Source organism: Thermobia domestica, chromosome 2, assembly GCF_964235325.1.
Source record: "Thermobia domestica chromosome 2, izTheDome1.hap1.1, whole genome shotgun sequence".
Classification (NCBI taxonomy): Eukaryota; Metazoa; Arthropoda; class Insecta; order Zygentoma; family Lepismatidae; genus Thermobia; species Thermobia domestica.
In genome coordinates this window covers 150096004-150113114 of record NC_137455.1, presented here as the reverse complement: position 1 = coordinate 150113114, position 17111 = coordinate 150096004, and the positions used below count along the sequence as shown (strand labels likewise).

Here is a 17111-nt window from a genome sequence, read left to right as displayed (position 1 = left end):
CCCATGGTTCAACCTGTAATGAAATACCACATCAGCATACACGTCTTACTAACCGCAAATTGTTATAAATAACATACAATACTCACATTAGCGGTATCGGCATGTGTATTACTATGCCAGGCCACTTTCCACAAGGCCCCTAGAATGACCACACTTCAATATATTTTGTCCGGGGTGCTTATATAATCACGTGTTGAAAGGAATATATTCGAATCTTACTATATACGTACAAAAACTCATATGCTAAACAATGAAGGAAACCATAGTAAATTTCAGTAAATTTAGCCAGTTTTCTCAGATTCAACATGATACGTGGTCACATTTTGCATAACAATTTCAACAAATCTTTTTTTTTTTTTTTTTTTTTTTTTTTAAATTTACCTAAAGTACCTGACAACAGCGTATGCATGAAGAGCAACATTTATGTCCAAAATGATTGTTGCATATCTACAACTGTCGTCTTGTAAGAATATAATTTGATAATGATTTTGCAGGGTACTTTTAATACAGATACTGTGTGTATAATCGGGAAATGTATATTTGTGGTAAATTTCATAGGAAAATAATTATAAATACGAAAATTAGAATGAGTAAAACAAAATGTTGCTAAATGGACAAGAACGTTTTATTTTCGTTTTATTGTTCTTATTTACTGTGCTTTTCACATAAAATTTGCCACATACATGTCTTTGCCGATTACACACATACTAACACAATAAGAAATACCGGGCTAATTCGTTATCAAATTATATTCCTTCAGCAACATATTTATCGACATGCGACAATAATTTTGGACATGAGTGCACATTTCAAAGATATCATTGTGCTGACCAACTATGTTGTGAAAATTCAGTTATTTTGGGTTGCATAGATGTAATTAACCCAGTATTAACCCCATTGGCTCATTACAATAATCTGGTTACTAACAGCTGAAAATTAGCATATCGTTTGAAAAAAAAAAAAAAATACACTTGTGAGTATAGATCAATATAGTTCTTGAGATAGTCAGCATAATGTCAAAGTTTCAAGTGGTAAGACCTCCAGTTTGTGGAAGAATTAAAATTTGTAGTGAAATTATTGAAGTGTTTGAATTTCATTTTCCATATTCTCGATCCATAATAACTGTTCTGAATATTTCGTTTTGGCATCTCGAAAGAAACAAGACGATAAAAACTTAACGTTATATAATGATCGTTAGGCGCGCTATACACTATAGGATAGATCCTAGGAAATCTCTTACGATTTGTCCTAGAGTCAAAATCTCAACGTGTATGGCATCAGATCTCATGTCATTTCCTGTGTTCTGAACGATCCTATGAGATTTCTCTTGTTTAGAGCACGCTCTATTTCGGAAAGAAAATTCGTAAGATTTCGATTTAAGCGACATCAGGTGAGAGAAAGTGAAAACAAAACAAGTGAAAACATAACTGATGAGGTATCGTCTGATCGTACAGGTTAACTTTAGGTGCACCACTCTAAATAATTGTTGAAAAATTATAATTTATCACTGTTTCCTAAATGATTTACGTTAACCGACATGAAAATTATTCATGTAGCATAAATAAAATCCCTCAAGAGAACCATCACAAGCAATTGATGATAAACTACAATTCTTTTAAGATTTGCGTACAAATACGGGGTCCGGATATATAGCATAAAAACTATAGTGCAAAAAACGCAAACCAAGTTGTGCTAGGTGGCCGCTGGAAACTATAAATGCTATCTAACAGTCAGAGCAGGGCGAAGCTGGTGCCCGAGCGTCAGTCAGGGGGTGCGAGCGAAGGAAGCTGGCGCGTCAGTTAATGTAGTGAAAACGAGTGGGTTTCGGCAATGATACGAGTTTGAATAGCAATTGTCATGGTATCGTGGTGGTAGCGCTCCACTTGTAAACATAAACTATAGCTTCTGTAAACTATACAGAAATAAACCGGCGGTGGAAAATAGTATCACCGGTCATCTTTCATTTGCATTCACTTAGGAAATGTTTCGCAGAAGGGGTCCGAAAGTAGGCAAAACATACAAAATTTACAGGAGATATGGAACATGCAAGTGCTTAGACCTAACCAAATCTAACCTAATGAAATTAACTAACTTAAACTAACCTAATATTAATAGAAGTAGGCCTATGCGAAATTCTGTCACTTTTTGAAAATTAGCTGGAACCATATACTAATATAATCTAACGTAACGTAACCGTAACTAACCTGAACCAGCCTAAACTAAACTAATGTAAATAGAAACTACCGAAATTGCAACATTTCTTAGAAAAATTAGCTGGACCCTTTCTGCTAAACATTGTCTCTCACCTATTTTATCCGTCGTTAAAACATTTATACTAATTTTACACTAATAACCCTACAACTGTAAACATAAAATACAGCTGTATTACTTTGTATTTAATTCTGTTGTTTTCAGAAATTTGATCCTTATAAATATATCTTTCCATGCAAAGTATTAAATTTTATTTGTAAATCTTGTAACAAGTGGTACACCAAAAGTATTCCAGCACCCTTCTGACATTTATGTTCTTTTTTTTAGAGGTATCCAATTTAACAATATAACGCCTGTTATTAATATCAGTGGGATGTGCAGTATGGTTAGCATAGTAATTCTTCAATTTTGTACTTTTATTAAATAGAACTATTTCACAATGTTAATAAACGTCATTCGGTCAGACAGGAAAACTCTTCACGTGTATGGCACAAAAAGGGTAAAATTTCCTATAAGATATGTCATAACATTTTTCCGAAGATAAATCCTAAGATATTTCCTAGGATTGATCTCGTGGTGTATAGCGCGTCTTAAGTAATTCCGAAGTGCCAATACAATATAAATTACTTCAGTTTCTACCGCTTAAGGTAAAAACTTAAAAACTGGACAGTAGATAGGGTTTGTGACGATAAGGTTACTACTAAGGAATGTTTTCAGCGGGAGGAGACAGGGGTAGTAGTTATATTAAAATGTCCATATCGAAATCTCTAAAGGTTAGAGAAATGTAATTGTGATATATGAACTTATTTAAAATCATGATACGTGCTTTAGCGTTGTATGATATTTGACCTTGAAGCGAAGGAAAGGGATTGTTGAGGAAGGGTAGGCATTACAATTATTGAAATATGATGTCTTATTTCTGTGAATCTCTTAACAGACATGGAACTAAGTACCTCTCATTTTAAATAAGCATGTGTCACAGCGTTTTTTTAAGGTAGGGGGGGGGGGGGATAACAGCGTTCACTAAGGTATGACATTCGAATTTCGTACAGGACTTCGTGTTGACGAATTGTTTTAAAAAGGTGCAGAAAAAAGAACTAATATTTCTCACAGTAACACGTGGGATCATTTGCTACTTCCGTTTAACATTTCGTCAGATAGAGAGGGAAAGAAGTAGGAGAAAAAATAAGAAAAGTAGCTGAGAAGAGTCTGTGTGGGCGCATGTTGAACTTTGTCACGGTAAAGTGATCCAGGCTGAAAGAAGAGAATACGGAAAGTTAAACATGAACATCGTATTTACGTTAATGCTATTTAGGTAAAGAAATACAATACATTATAAATCAGAATATTAGTCAATGATCATCTGTAGTAGTAGTACCACAAGTTTGCCACACAGTGAATGGGGAAAGTAGGGTCATCCGCCAGCAGAACGCAAAAAAATAATCAAAATGTATAAAACAAATGTAAGGTAGTGACTATACGAATAAACCAGTATATGGTAAACTATTTTTTTTAAAACATACGCGTCTAACACCAGTGGCATATTAAAAGAAAATAATTCGCCACTCCTCTTCTAGAACTTTTCGGAGCTTAAGATGATTTTGTGGTGGGGCTGCCCTCTAGGCAATGTATCTCCCTATAGTATTCCGAATATGCTTTATGGGTTGAGATTTGAGAAGTACGCGGACCACTTCATACGCTGATTATCCTTGTCAACGAAATTGGCCACAGCTGCTTTTCAATGTGGACAAGCATTGTCCATAAATGTGCCATTTGGACTCACGAAACTGTGGAACATGACATCATTATATCTTGCATTTGCCACAGACACTCGTTCCAGTAGTTGACTCGCTACGTCCATTGATCATTTTGCCAACCCAGACTATAAAGCCTCCAAACGTTTTGTTCCTTTTCACAGGATTTTTTTTTTTTTTTTGGGTTGCCCTGAATTTTCGTAAAGGCATCCAGTCCCATTCTTCACCTGACCACATACCATCTCGACACCATCGCTGGCAAGCTTCTTCTTGAAACACCTTAAACGGAATATGTTTTATAGACTTATATGGACGAAGTCCTACTTCATTCGGGCGTCGTGTGACAGTTTGATGCGATACTCCTGTCCGAGTACTGGCGTTCAGACAGGTGATCACGCAGCTAACCAGCCGTGCACTGACGATTCCGTTTAGCAAAGAACACTATAAATAATTGTCTTCTAGTGTGGTACTGCTTTGACATCCTTCTCTGATATTCCTCGAAGCATTTGTTTGCCTGATCCTTCGGCCACAGACATGACACTACTGTGGTCAGTTCTCAATTTATGTGCAATGCTGATCACGTTTTGACCTTCCAATTGCGAACAATGTGACCACACTCCGCGCCGTGTCTTTGTGCCGAGTAACTTCGCATTGACCTAATGAAACAGACCGCCGCTAGCCTTATCACGCTACACACAAAACCTTTAGTCTTCACTACTCAACAGTCAACTAGCTTATGATTTTCACAAGCAGGATAGATAGGTAAGAGCTCTGACCTGGTAATGGATGACGTACGTACTTTGTATGACTAAGAGATTCAGTAACCTGTGATTTCGTAGAACCATTTCCTGCTTAAGTTTGCACTGAAGCACTCTCTCCCGTACTCTTATCTCTGAGGCTACGTATACACAAAATCCTTTTCGGAAAAATCAGTTAAGGTTACTGTTGAATTTTGCCCATTTTTAATAATCTTTTTATTTTATACAATGTAAACGTGCGTGATATTGGTACGCCTGTATATGTGTAGTAGATACACATACTCCGGACCTAGTCTCATAAAATAAACCAGGATTTTTCTGCATACTTCCTTTAACTCATTTAATAATTTAAAAATAAAATTCAGAATGAAAAAAAAAATATCAAGGGGAAAAAATGTCTATAAAATTAATTATACTATCTTTATTTCTTTCAGAACCCAGTTCCAGTGGGTGTTGGTGTAATGACTCCCGCACAGTCCCAGTACCTCAGTCAATTAACTCAAGCCACGGAGAGCTTGAAATCAGCAGTTGGCTTAGGCAGCAGTTCAGTATCTGTGAACAACTCTACGGCTTCCTCTTATGGTGCAGTACCATCTTCAACAACTAACAGCTATGTTGTGACGTCGTCCGCACCGTATCAGCCATCAAGTCCTTCAGCATTTACATCGTCTGCAGGTAGCAGTAGTTTATTAGAGCTGACATACTAGAAATAATTATCCATACGTAACATGTAATGCTTATCCAAAGCTTGGAGTCGGAATCAACGTGAGAGAGTATAGCAGAATTTCTCCTTGCTGGACAACCCACAGTATACGAGGGTGATTCAATAATTACTGTCCCTGACCTATAAGCAGTATTATTTTTCCAAAAAGTCTCCTTTCATAGTAATGCACTCCTTCCACCTATGCTGTAAAGACACTATGCCAGCTTCAAAAAAAGTCTCTGGCTGAGTCGTGAGCCATTTCTCCATAGCTTCAATAATAGCTGCATTTGAGTGAAACTTCTTCCCCTTGAGGTGCCTCTTCAACTTTGGGAACAAATGAAAGTCACTATGGGCGAAGTCGGGTGAGTAGGGAGGATGTTCCAACACATCAAAACCAACAGCATGGATTGCGGCACCAGTAAGAGGCTTTTGTGGGCCGGAGCATTATCTTGGTGGAACAGCACTGTTCGCTTCAACATCCCGCGCCGTTTTTCCTTGATTGCTTCGCGTAACTTAGGGATTAGGGCTGCATAATAGGCCCCCGTGATAGTGTGTCCAACCTTCAGGTAGTCAATAAGGAGCACACCCTTCGCATCCCAAAAAATTGTGGCCATAATCTTGCGTGCTGATGCTTGCACTTTGAACTTGCGTGGGGGAGGCGAACTGCTGTGCCGCCACTTCATGCTCTGTCGTTTGGATTCGGGATCATAGCGGTGGAGCCATGTCTCATCCACTGTCACAAATCTATCACAGAACTGTTTCAGGTCTGCCCCCATAACCTCCAAACCAGCCCATGAACATCGAACTCTGTCTCTCTGATTTTCACGAGATAACATTTTGGGCACCCATCGCGCTGGCACCTTTCTGAATCCCAAGTGTTCATGTACAATTTTTTCTACTTAGCCTACAGAGATGTGCATGATGTCTGCTAACTGTTGCAACGTGATTCGTTTGTCTGCTATAATCGTATCATGCACAGCATCAATGTTTTGTGGGCTGCATGCTGTTGTTGGAGGACCAGCACCAGGGGCCTGTTGAAAGTTTTTCCTGTCGCAACGGAAGTCGCGACACCAGTTTTTACCACCTGGTAGGAAGGAGTCCTATCACCCAACACACTGATCATGTCCTCATGAATCTCCTGTGGGCTTAACCCCTTTTTCTGGAGGTACTTGATGACAGCTCGTTGTTCGGTTTTCTCCATTTTTCAAGCTAGGTGCCACTTCTCACACCTGAAACGACAAAAATGAATATTAATATAGCAGCTATGGTTCTGGAATTTAGCACATACGCATCTAAGACATTAGGCTACAATATCCCCCATCAGCCATCCCAGCTCAAGTATTTTAAATATGCCGGGGACAGTAATTATTGAACCTCCCTCGTATGTAGTCACAAATACCCATTAATTTATATTACAAGGAAAACAGCAAAGAATAGTGTCACTTGATTTATTCAAAATTATTTGAAATTAATTTTTTCTAAGTTATTCCTGGATTTTACTAAGTGTGATCACCTAGTTGTATTTGCTTACTTGTGTTCGTTGTAGAAGCAGTGACAGATGATTATGCTAAATAGTGACTTAGAAATGATGGAAATTATATACGTAGAACTGTTTTGGGGTTCTTGACTTGTGCCTGCTCACTTTCCAGAACTCTAGTTTATGTACCGGAAGCTACGAATCTGCAGTTTGTTTTAGCTGCTCCCTTTTCCTATTCACTTTCCTTTTCTTTCATTTGTCTTGGGAGCATATGACTTAATCTGCTCATTTGTCATATGCAGTGACTGTTTTACGAATTATTCAGATTGATTTTTAATGTTAAGCAAAAATCACGAATCAAAAAGTAGTGAAGTAGTGTGTGTTTCGAAAATAATAATTAGAAGGAAAACTATAGAAACAGGGTTAAATCAGATGTCTTTCATATGCTATCCAATAACGTATCGTGGAACTCATCGTGTTATAACACTTCTTTTTACCATATTTCAGATATATACTAAAATTACCTAGTATTATGGTCTAGGCGTAAATTAGCATTTTGTTCTTGCGTATGTATTTCTTAATGCAAACTTTTATATTTCGTAAAGTTGTTAATGTAATCTTGAAAAGCAACTATTCTTTCGACAATACGCTATATAATGTCTTGATGGCAGGGGTGGGTGGGGGGCAGTGAATGGAATGCCAGTCAGATGAAAGATGGAAAAACTGCATTGAGGAATAAAAGTATTCCTGCTTTTATTGTTTTCTACATCTGTTTTGGGCATATGTATTAATATATCAGCGTCTTTCCTCACTGGAAAATTCATTTAAGTGTGGGCAACTTTCAATTTAGAAGGTGACACTTTATCTAACAACATCCCTCAGTTTGTTGATACTATGGGTGTCTTTTCGCAAAACCATTTTGCTCAGATAAGTATTGCAATAGATCACTAACAGCAAATGAGGAAGCTTAACTGAGAAAGTGTACACATGACAAAGAAGAAAAAAAGTACAGAATGAACTGCTAGAAACAAAATTTATCATCAACACCGGATCCGTTGTGAAGTAGTATATTAAACTTTTATGGAAAAAAAGAAGTCATTGTAGGCGTGTATATACAGTAAATATACTTTAGTTGTTTTCTAGTATGAAGTTATTATTTAAAATATATTATCGTTAAACATTTGAATTTTGTTGTCAAGTACTTGTAATATTAGAGATTCTATTGTCAAATAAGTCTTTCAGTTGCTTTTTGTGAATTGTCCAGCATGAACAGCCTTGTCTTTGTGTGAACATACCGGAAATTTTTTTTGTTTGAAATCTGGCTTTATTTTGAAGTTCATAGAGCTACTTTATATAACCACCTTTACTTTACATTTATGCAGAAACCCAAATGTGTACTTAAGTGAGAAGCCGCTGAAACTATGGGGAAAATGAATTTTAAAGTTACTATATTTGAAATCGGTTTTTTCCTGTTTCGAGTTAATTCAGCGGTGCAAGCCATTAGAATCATATTCCCATGCTCTCGGCTTTCTTCTGACTCTCTAACATTTGTACATATGTTCGAACACATTTTACCTTTCATTTTCGTGGAACGTTCCTGTAAAATTTCGGTACACATGCTTGAATCGCCATGTCAAAATTAAACATATGCGTGGTTTTTGTCATTATCATTTTAATTTGGATCATTTAGAAGGGTCATTTCTAATTTGGATCACTCAGATCTTTGGTAACGTCAAGTTGTTCGCATTTTACAATGGATAAATTTTGACCGTAACAGCTTAATGAATTTCTTAGTCTTGACGTATAAGGAAGTTAAGTAAAAGAAACCAGTTTTACTTAGAGAGAGACTGTCTTGACCGAAGGTGTTTGTTAATTTTGCAAAACTTGTACAGTAGTTGTTTGAAAAATATATTGATTTAATTATATATTAATTTGAAAAGTTAATAGTTAATTGCGAGTTTATTATCATTTTACAGCTTCTTTTTCTACATCAAGTTTTGGTGGTTCAGTAGCAAGTTACAGCAGTCAGATGAAAGTAGCTGCATCAGTTCCAGCACCTGTAACATCCCAAAGTACTGTGCAGTCCCTGCCAGCACGAACAAAAACGCAGAGACCTCGAGTACCACCGCCATCGAAGGTATTTCGTAGTTCTCTAAAAGTAAAAATATCCATTTCTGTTAGTATTTCCATGGTGATGTATTCTTTTATCAGCTTATCTAATTGCAGATCTCAATAAACAGCAGCTGGTCGTGTGTCCTCTCAAATCATATGGAAAATAACTTACGTTAGTAGCATTAACATTGTCTCTCCTTCTTTCTCTGTCTAGCTATATGTATATGAAATGACGAACAATTAAATATTTAAATAATTGAATATAAAATAGTTAACCTCCGTTCTCCTTTTTGGGCCAGGAGACCTAGATTGATGCCGTGTTAAACTGTATGGCCACATTTTATTTAGCCTCGGTACTGGAAGTGATGCTAAACTCAAATCAATTAAGTAAATAAATAAATAATAATGAAACGTAATTTTCTCTAACCAGATTTAGGACTTATATTGAACAAAGTAGATATTTTCGTGTATTATTAAGGTATACAACAACATATAATAAATATTGAGACTGTTGTAAGACTATCGTGCAATTCTGAATGAAAAAAAAGTGTGAAATTATTTTTGATCTTTATTATTATTATTATTATTATTATTATTATTATTATTATTATTATTATTATTATTATTATTATTATTATTATTATATCAGAACTTTGGACGTATTTTATAAGACTTATTTTGCTCCTGTATTACATTCATATTTGTTCTTAATGCAGGTGGAGGCGCGATGACTCAGTGGTAGAGGGGTCATCTTTGACGCGTAGGATCCTTGGTTTGATCCCAGCTCTCCAGATGGGCGCTTTGTGGTGGACAACACCATGTTCGTGGGTTTTCTCGAAATTCTCCGTTCCGTTCCACAATTATTATCCACCTCATCACAGTTTTCCTTATCCTAGTCTCATAATTGTGAGACGTTAAACAATCATATAGAACATAAGCCAAACTGTTTATAACTGGTACAGGAGCCCTTCGACTATTCTTAGAAAGTAAATTAATTATGAAGTTTTCAGAAGTACTAGTGAACAAAAAATATTTAACTTATTAGTTTGAAATAATTAAAGAACAAATTAATATATGAATCGTGTTTATATTGGAAACAGCATATGGAATTTTACATTAAAAAAAAAAGTAGGGAAAAGTAGTACATTTCAAAATTATTAATAATAATAAATTTCGAAAACAGCAGGCAACAGAAACTGATTCATTTCCATCCGAACAACTTACATACAGCGACACTTTCAACTTACATACAGAATCACGAAGTCACTTAAGCAACAAAACTGTACGTACACGTTTATCAACCTCTGGGCTGATGTGTAGCAGAGTAAATGTGTCGTAGTATATATATGGGAAGGATGCGTCGTGGCTCTTTTACATGCAAATTTGAGCATTTTTCGCATAGTTGAACAATGTTGGAACAATTGGCTTTGTGGTAGAAGGATAGTGTTACAATTAAGCGTTACGTATAGTAACTTTCTCCACAACCCTCATCAGTGAAATCTCATCCAGAGAGAGGACAGTGAAACCCACAAGTCCTATGCTAAAAATTATCCGGAAAAGCTGAGAATCCATTGCTACAACGTGTATGATCAAAACGATTACATGTAGCCCAATCAACAAATCGTAACATTCCATCACAAAATAAGGCTGTAAACTGTGCACAAGGAACGTGCTTGTCTTATCACCACTACATACTTCGAAGCGAAAGAGGACTTAAATGCAGTTATTTGAAGCTCTCAGTAGAATATTTCCTTTTTTCTGTGCACACTTTCTCATTGTCTCTCAACATTTTTTCTTTCGAGAGAGAAAAATGGAAAGGAAAAAAAAGGTTTCCTTTTTTTCCCTGTCAACGCATTTACTTTAGGCAATAAAACCTGAAAGGGGCAAGGGATGAATTATTGGCAGTTGTATTTTATTGCATTATATATACTTTAATTACAGAATATTTTGTTCATTATTATATATTATGAAATAATTGAAATATTCTTTTTATTTATGCTTAATGAAGTAACTGTTGCTTTTGTGTAAGAAATATTTAAAAAAAATGTTACTATGAACATTAATCTAAAAACTTAAGGGATGTGACAACACGTTGAGTGATTTGCTCACGCAGTAAATTAGTATATTACGCAAGGAAATGGTTTATTTCATAAGGATAATAAATTTGAAAAATCAGTGAATTAGAAGCATATACTGAAATAACCGATCCTTTCTTACACCATACAGTGACTGAGAACCCCTGTGCTAAATGCAGTTGGTTAATATGATTCGGAAAACTTAATGATTTTTATTCCCATTCTTTTTTTTATTTCTTTCAGATTCCATCCTCAGCCGTGGAAATGCCAGGTGATGCGATAAATAGTGGTATTGGTTTTCTTGATGTACAGTTTGGTGCATTAGAGTTCGGGAGTGAAACAAATTCCTTCGATTTTCCATCTGATCAATCGAAATATTCCGGAGGAGGTTCGGGAGGTGGTTTGGATTCTGTGTCTACTTCTGCCCCTACTTCCAGTCTAGAGCTAAGCGGAAGCAGTGCAGGAAAGAACCAGTCTTCTGCTCTAGATAGTTACTCAGGCAGCACGACACAATCTGGTAAAGAATTGAGTCAGTCCAGCCTCTCAGCATCCTTAGGACAAAGCCAAAAGGTAAGCTTACATACCACAATCTTGGGGGAGAAAAAAGATAGTAGCGTATCCTGTAAATGAAGTTTAATCAAAAACACCTCAGTTTTCTTTATATATTCAAAATATTTGAAGATTTCAGTAGGAGGAAACCGTATTGACACATTTAGTTCCAATATTTTTGTTCAATAATAGCGTAAAATAATTAAAAGAGAAAGAATTAAATATGGGCTAACTTTATTCCGCTGTCAACGCTGTTACAAGAGAATTTAGAGAGAATTCGTACTCCTGAACGCAGAACTTTGAAACTTCACTCAAGGGAGGACACTCAATCTTGGATTTAGACCCACGTACGAAATATTTTCTGAAAACCTATCCAGTGTTTTTGTCATGAAAATATAGCTTCACTATCCTAACATTTTAATCTCAGTAATTGATTTACGTATATATGAACCAAACAAGAAATATCAATTGAAATACACGAACAGCAAACTTCTTTAACAGTTTCCCTATGTAAACCAGCAATTGAACCCTAATGTCACCGAACATTTAATCGAGTGGTAAAATAAAAGTAAAAGCAAAACTGATAAAGATCATCTTAGGTTCGAATCCGCGCCAGGAAGTTTTTCTTTCTTAAATTATGAAATGTGAGGGGAAAAAATGGGGGATGATGCCGTTCTAAAAGAACTCACTCCTAAGTAAACTATTCCTTCCGGATTTTTTTTAGAAAAACTTATACCACAGTATAGGGCTGTTATTGAAGTATGAAATTTAAACAAAATCGCCATTTTAGAGCCGCCTTCGAGAAAGTAGTAATTTTCAGTTTTTACCTTTCAGTAAACTACCCTTAATTTTGGGGGTAGGAATAGATTCTCGGTTTTAAGTGTGGAATGCACTAGTGTTGAAGATACTTGGCTTGAAGTTAGGGATAGCATTAAAATTTCAGCAAAAGAAAAATTGGGACACGCCGAAGTACGTAGGAACAGACCATGGTTCGATCAGGAGTGCACTAAACTATCAGAGAAGAGAAAACAGGTAAATTTCGTTGGCTGCAAAGTCCGAACGATGTAACTACACAAAATTTCGTTGACATCAGACGGAAACTGCGAATTTTTGTAAGCAAAAACTAATAAAGATAAAAGTAAAAACAAAAACATTCGGGGCATTTATAAGAGCATTAAGGAATTTAAGATAGTCAACTTCGCGCGTATGTATTAAACAAGGATGATGGAACTGATACAGATAGCATTTTGAATAGATGGAAAGACATCTTTTGCTTAACATGTAGCCAAAAACTTATTCTGTGTGCATTTTCTTTTCTCCACGAACATAACCATGTACTCCAGAGCGTAACCGATGAGAAATAGAAATGGCTATAAAGAAATTAAAGAAACACAAATTGCCAAGTGTAGACGAAATTCCTGCTGCAAATATTAACTGTAGATAAAAAAGTTGTGGAACAAGATACACAAGCTCATCCTCATTATCTGGAACAAGGAAAAATTGCCACAAGAACTGAGTCAATCATTGTTTCAGTTTACAAGAAAGGCGACAAAACTGATTGTATTAATTATCGAGGCATTTCCCTTCTGTGAGCATCCTATAAAATCCTCAAACATTACACAGATTAAATTATTGAAGATTATTAGTGGATTCAGGCGTAATCGATCAGCTATCGACCAGATATTTATCATTCGACAAATACTCGTAAATAATTGAGAATACAATACTCCAATATATCAATTGCTTATTGATTTTAGAAAGGCCTACGACTTGGTTAGGAAGGAAACATTGTATAACATACTTACAGACGTTGGGGTACCGACAAATTAAGCTAGATTAATTAAGTTGCATTTAAGTGAATCCCAGAGTAAATCCGAGTAGGAAAATACTTATCCACGAGTTTTGATGTCGAGAATGGCCTGAAACAAGGCGATTCGTTATCGTCATTATTATTCGACTTCGTTCTGGAGTACGCTTATAAGGACAAGCAAAGATAGCAACCAGGTCCTAGAGTTGAATGGTATTCACCAGGTTATGGCGTATGCTGAATCTGATAGGGGATGATAGAAGAGCAGTAGAAAGAAGTGCAGAGGTCTTACTAAACGTTTGTGCAGACATAGGTTTGGAAGTAAATGCAGAGAGAACTAAATGTACGGGAATTAACCGTGATCATAATACTGCGAATTATGGATACGTTAAAACATCAAATAATGCTTCAGACAAAGTAGATACTTTCAAATATCTAGGATCAATATTAACAGACGAAAACCATATCCACGAAGAAATTAAATGTCAACTGAAAACAGGGAATTCATGTTACTATTGAGTTCAAAATCTTTTGTCTTCGCAAATTCTGTCTAAAAACAATGATCATGCCTGTTGTGTTGTATTGTTACTCTGAGGAAAGGACGCAGACTAAAAGTATTTGAGAATCGAATCCTGAGGCAAGTATTCGAACCCAAGAGGAACTGAAATTAGGAATGACGGAAACTTCATGCGGAGAAACTGCGTAATTTATACCGTGTACCAAACTTTGTTAGGGTCATCAAGTGTAGGAGGCTCAGGTGGACAAGTCATGTGACGAGAATGAAAGAAGGTAAGAATGCTTTCAAAATTTTAACTGGAAATCCAATCGGAAGACAATATTAATATGGGAGGACAATATTAATATGGATCTCACAGAAATAGGAATACAAAGTAGGCACTCAATCCAGTTGGCTAAGGACCAGGGTTGGCAAAAACCATGGTTTTTATTTTTTAAAAAAAGTATAAATCCCCCCCTTTTTTGTTGAAACCAGGTTTTTTTGGTTTAAATAATTTACTCTATGTATTTATATTAGATACGGACAAAAATTGGTTTCGTCTTGGTGTTATTATGCAACATCAAGGTTATGCTTTAAGGGGTCACATAAGCTTAAAGCGGAATCCAAACAGCTGCTCGGCTTACATCCAAGAGAAATTGTCCATTTGGACACGAAACCGGGACTAATTGGTCACAAATGCGATTGCGACTTACTCACGAAGGACTTCTCTTAAAAATACGTTGTACTGATCTTTACACAGGCCTACTTGTTAATATAATTGTCAAGTCATTTCAGAAGGACAAAAAGATAGACAGTTACACAAGTAAAAACATTATACAGAATTACAGGGGTTGGACAAAAAAATCTAAAACGTTTGCAAAAGTGAAAATCATACCTAATATGGTGTGGGGCCTCCTTTTGCGGCCAAAACAGCTTGGACCGACGTGGATAGGACGTATACAACTCCTGCATCATGGTGTGTGGAATTTTGTATCATTGTTTCTCCAAAACATGCTCCAGTTCCGTAAGGGATGCTGGTGGAGGGTAATGAGACCGAACACGACTTTCTAACTCAAACCACAATGGCTCAATGATGTTCAGATCGGGTGATTGTGGGACCCAGGGTAGGTGTGATAGCTCCTGGTCATGCTCCTCAAACCATGATTTCACCGTTTTTGCAAAGTGACAGGGTGCCAAATCATCTTGGTAGATGCCATCACCATCAGGGAACAATATTTGGGCCATGGGTAGAACCTTCGCGCCCAAAAAAGCCTCATACGCCTTAGCATTCATAATTCCATGCAGGGCTATGATGGGACCTGCAGAAAACCATGATATCACTGCCCATACTGTAACAGAACTACCCCTATGCTTTATAGTTGGGAGCAGTCTGTATCATAGGCCTGCGACGGTGTTCTCCATACGTAAACACGACCGGTTGTTGGAAACAAGGTGAAGGTCGATTCATAGGACCACATTACGTGTTTCCACTGCTCATGGGTCCACGCCTTGTGGTCCTTGCACCACTGGATACGCCTCTTCGCATTTACTGCTGTGACCAGGGGTTTGGCAATAGCGGGCCTGCCATGAATTTTCATTTTATAAAGTTCCCGTCGCACTATTTTCGATGAAACCGGGTTCTCTAGGCCGAAATTGAGTTCAGACGTAATTTTCCTTGCAGTGGTCTTCTTTTTAGCTGCTACAATCTGTTTTAATGCCCTCCGGTCCCTGTCTGATAGATTTGTCTTTTGAGCACTGTTGTGCTTTTGCAGACGTCGTTTGCCCATGAGTTGTGTATGCCCTCGTGACATTGGACACAGTGCCTTTCGATACCCCAACAATGTTGGCCTCTGTTGCCACAAACTCCAACCAGACTGGCACCAACGATCATGCCTCTTTGGAAGTCTGTCAGGTCGCCCATTTTACCGCACCACTTCCACACCACGACACTCACATGTGAACTGGTTACTGCTGACGGAAGAGGAAGATCCACATGACACATTGAAAACAAAAAACGATCGGCAACCGCAACACGTGTTGTACAGTGGAGGGCCAAACTTACGTGTCCTGTATGAAGTGTTTTTAGATTTTTTTGTCCAGCCCCTGTATATATAAATCGGGAAACTCCCACCCGAGAAATCCTGTTATTACTTTAAATCTATTTGTATGTAAAATTTTAAGGTCAACGTATAATCACTACGCTAAAACTGAGGTATTAAATTACAAATTTGGTATGTAGATATCATTGAATAAAATTAGAACAAAGTCAAATCCAAGCTGATGTTGGAAGCTACGTAGGAAGTTGATAAATTTTGTCAATTTCTGTCAATATATTTTAGCAACCTTGGCTTCTTTATAAAACAACAGGCATTCAGGCAAGTAGAAATATATATAATTTGGTTTCGTTTCGTATGTTTAGACTTAACATCCTTATGAACGAAGGTTATCACGGAGAAGACTTTCGCTCAAAGGGACACCTCGAATCGTTACTTGGTTTACACTTGAAAGATGGGTTGTGGTTCGACCGAGAATTGAACACGGGACCCCTTGATTAAAAGGTGAAAAGTAGATAAACGTGATGCGGATGGTTTGATTTGTGGAAACGTTACCATGAAGTTCACACGATTTAAAGCATTTTTTTTAACCAGCTGGTTTAAACCACCTTGGTTTCAACCAGCCTACCCCGCTAAGGACAGAAGTCAATGGAGATCTTTGGTGAATACGTCATTCAACCTCCATGTTCCATAGTAGGCTATAAAGTAAGTTAGGAGTAAAATTCGAAAATTACCTCTAAGGAATTTTATAAAAACCTTAAGTTTAGAATTTGGTGCAGATACGTTGAACGGTATGGCCTCGAGGAGAGTGAATAAATACAATTACATCAGAACAAACAGACAGTTACCGAAAAACCTTTTTTGTATGTAGGGCGCATACAACGTGTAAATACGATGAAATCTCGAATTCGTCGCTCGAAAGTAAAGAAAAGGTATTTTTGATAAAACATAATTTACAGTTGTTTTTTTCTTTCTTTCTTCCTCCTTCACATGGTACTGTACTGTACTGTACGAGTTTGGAACTGAAGACAAGCTCAGGAAACTTTACATCTTTGAGAGTGATTAAAATATTCATTTCTAGTAAATTGATTAGAATGCAGTTTTGTTAGTCAAAT

At 36.8% G+C, this 17111-nt stretch overlaps 1 protein-coding gene across 9 annotated transcripts in view; it reads left to right on the top strand.

Annotated features, from left to right (window-relative positions):
- LOC145676199 (protein lingerer-like) overlaps positions 1-17111 on the top strand; it is a 143278-nt gene that overhangs the window by 43604 nt on the left and 82563 nt on the right. For 8 of the 9 annotated variants that reach the window (XM_081747160.1, XM_081747120.1, XM_081747143.1 and 5 more), the window contains exons 8-10: positions 5158-5401; positions 8880-9040; positions 11334-11660. In XM_081747160.1, the coding sequence (XP_081603286.1) occupies positions 5158-5401; positions 8880-9040; positions 11334-11660 (732 nt within the window). The remainder of the gene's footprint in view (positions 1-5157; positions 5402-8879; positions 9041-11333; positions 11661-17111) is intronic. The other variant, XM_081747158.1, reaches the window with a different exon arrangement.